Source organism: Pyxicephalus adspersus, chromosome 2 (genome assembly GCF_032062135.1).
Source record: "Pyxicephalus adspersus chromosome 2, UCB_Pads_2.0, whole genome shotgun sequence".
Lineage (NCBI taxonomy): Eukaryota > Metazoa > Chordata > Amphibia > Anura > Pyxicephalidae > Pyxicephalus > Pyxicephalus adspersus.
Genome location: NC_092859.1, coordinates 149,026,404 through 149,028,554, shown reverse-complemented (window position 1 = coordinate 149,028,554; position 2,151 = coordinate 149,026,404). Strand labels below are relative to the sequence as shown.

At 36.0% G+C, this 2,151-nt stretch overlaps 1 protein-coding gene across 2 annotated transcripts in view; it reads right to left on the bottom strand.

Annotated features, from left to right (window-relative positions):
• The window catches only part of PRC1 (protein regulator of cytokinesis 1), a gene marked incomplete at its 5' end in the record, with an annotated part of 11,932 nt that extends 9,781 nt beyond the window's left edge, over positions 1 to 2,151 (bottom strand). For both annotated transcript variants that reach the window (XM_072402748.1, XM_072402749.1), the window contains 7 exon segments: positions 15 to 110; positions 287 to 423; positions 508 to 655; positions 957 to 1,106; positions 1,260 to 1,430; positions 1,619 to 1,849; positions 2,132 to 2,151. In XM_072402748.1, coding sequence (XP_072258849.1) covers positions 15 to 110; positions 287 to 423; positions 508 to 655; positions 957 to 1,106; positions 1,260 to 1,430; positions 1,619 to 1,849; positions 2,132 to 2,151 — 953 coding nt within the window.

Below are 2,151 nucleotides of genomic sequence, written 5' to 3'. Positions count from 1 at the left end.
TATACAGGTCATACCTTTGGAAGCATTTTCTGCATTTTTGCACGCTGTTTTTCTTCTTTTAATAGATTTCCTCCACGGTTATTGAACCTATTTGGGTCTGTTGCTTTTTTCTAAGGAAACCGGAAAGGAATAAAATAAAAAAATAGGTTAAATACCTTTGTGATGTTAAGATCTATAACAAATACATTACTGATCACCTTTTTTTTCCCCAGATATTAAAGGAAAACTAGAGCACGATCTTTTTAAGAAGGCAATCCCTCCCCAGTACAGCTCTTAATTTACTTACATCAAGCTCCAAGAAAAGATGCCAATTCTCCTCCCACTTATGGACTCCTTCAAACATCTCTTTATGCACCTCATAATATTCCTTGATGCGGTTAATTTCAGCATCATGGAGACAAAGAAGGTCTTCGCTGTAGTCCTCTGATCAATGAAGAATAGTTAGCTTCTGTTCTATGATATGCATCAATGCCAGCGTACATACAATACAGCAGAAAAATGACTTACCATCATAAAATGGAGCAAATGCTTGTCTTTGTTCTTCACCATAGAAACATTTGTCCCAATAGGATTTTATTTCTGTACGAATAGCTTCAATGACATTTTTAATATTCTGCAGTTTCAGTTCTTGCAAGCGGTCCAGTTCATCATGTAGCTTGAAAGGAAATAAGTAGAACTGTGGTTAAAAAGATATTCTTGTAGATCTATTAGCCACACAATACAAAGAATACTTTTTTTTTTTTTTGTTTAACTTAATGTGATGGAAACTTCTACTTTATAGTCCAACAGATTTCTCTCTAAAGCACTAAGAGAGGAAGAAATTAGTAGTTGGTATCAGCACACTCCAGAAAGGAGCAAATATTATATGTGGAAAAACATTTTCAGTTGAATCTGCACCCATCTTTAAAAGCATTTGTTTGTAATCTGTAAAAAAATAAACAATGGCCAATTCTTACTGCTCGAATAGTCTTTCCTTTTGATCCAGTCATATGAACAGCAAAAGCATTCCTTTCCTCTTCTGGTATTTGAAGTCTGTCCCAGAGTTCCAGGATTTTGGAGCGCAGTTCTTCACTCAATGCTTTATTTTGTCTGATTTGTTCTTGTAGCTGGAAGTTGCACAAGCAATGGAGTAGAAAATTAAGCTTATCTTTTAATATTAGTATGTGTCTTACACAAGCCTTTAACAGGGTACCACAAATATATTCTAATGAGCATTTGCCACTGGCTGATCATTTTTCCCAATGGTTTTTTTATCTCACCTGAGATAGAAGCTGGTGCAAAGCTTCAAGATTATCCTTTGACAGGCAAAAAGCTTCTTCCTCTACACACACCACATCCCTCTCAAAGCTTGTATCAGGCAAGCGATCGAGTTCCTCCATGCACAGAATTATCTGTTTCTTTGTTTTAACAAACTCAGCTTCACGGCGCTCCTGTAGTGGTAGCAAAATAAAATTTAAGAACATATACCAAAGTACATTAGAGTTCATGTGCAAAATCTGGAGAAAAGCCAAAGTGAAGCTGTTGCCTACATCTAGTCTTCTTTTTTAAACCTACACTACACAGCTGGAATGTGACTGGTTTTATATGCAGGGACCAGAAACACTGCATTCAAAGCTACCTTTTCAGCACAAAGTGCAGCCAAATGTCTTCTGAACTGGTCCAGCTCATCTAGGCTCGGAACCTGACTATTAATGAAGAATGGTGATGTACACAGGATGTCGCACAATTCTTGATCACGCTGCTTTAACTGCTTCAGTTCCTGAATTCGTTCCTTTTTTTGCTTTAACATAACTTCAACTCGTGTTCTCATGTCTTTTTCTATTTGTAGGATAGTACTTTCTTCATCTTCCTATAGAAAAAAGAATACCAAGGAATAAGAAAGCATATAAAGAGATATTGTATAAAATATTTTAAGTTGTTTTCCTTCAAGAAACCCCTGTTTCTTGATAGAAGAAGTGATAAAACAGGCAATAGAAAGCAGAAAATTTCAAATCATTAAAAAGCTATCCATAGATACCGTAACATGGTGTCTGTACGCTTTCTGTACAATGTATAGTAGTAAACGAAAAATTAGGGTTCTGGTTAGCAAACTACGGACTAGGTCTCATCCACAAAAGTTTCATTTACTTACTTCAAAAGGAGGAAGGTGCA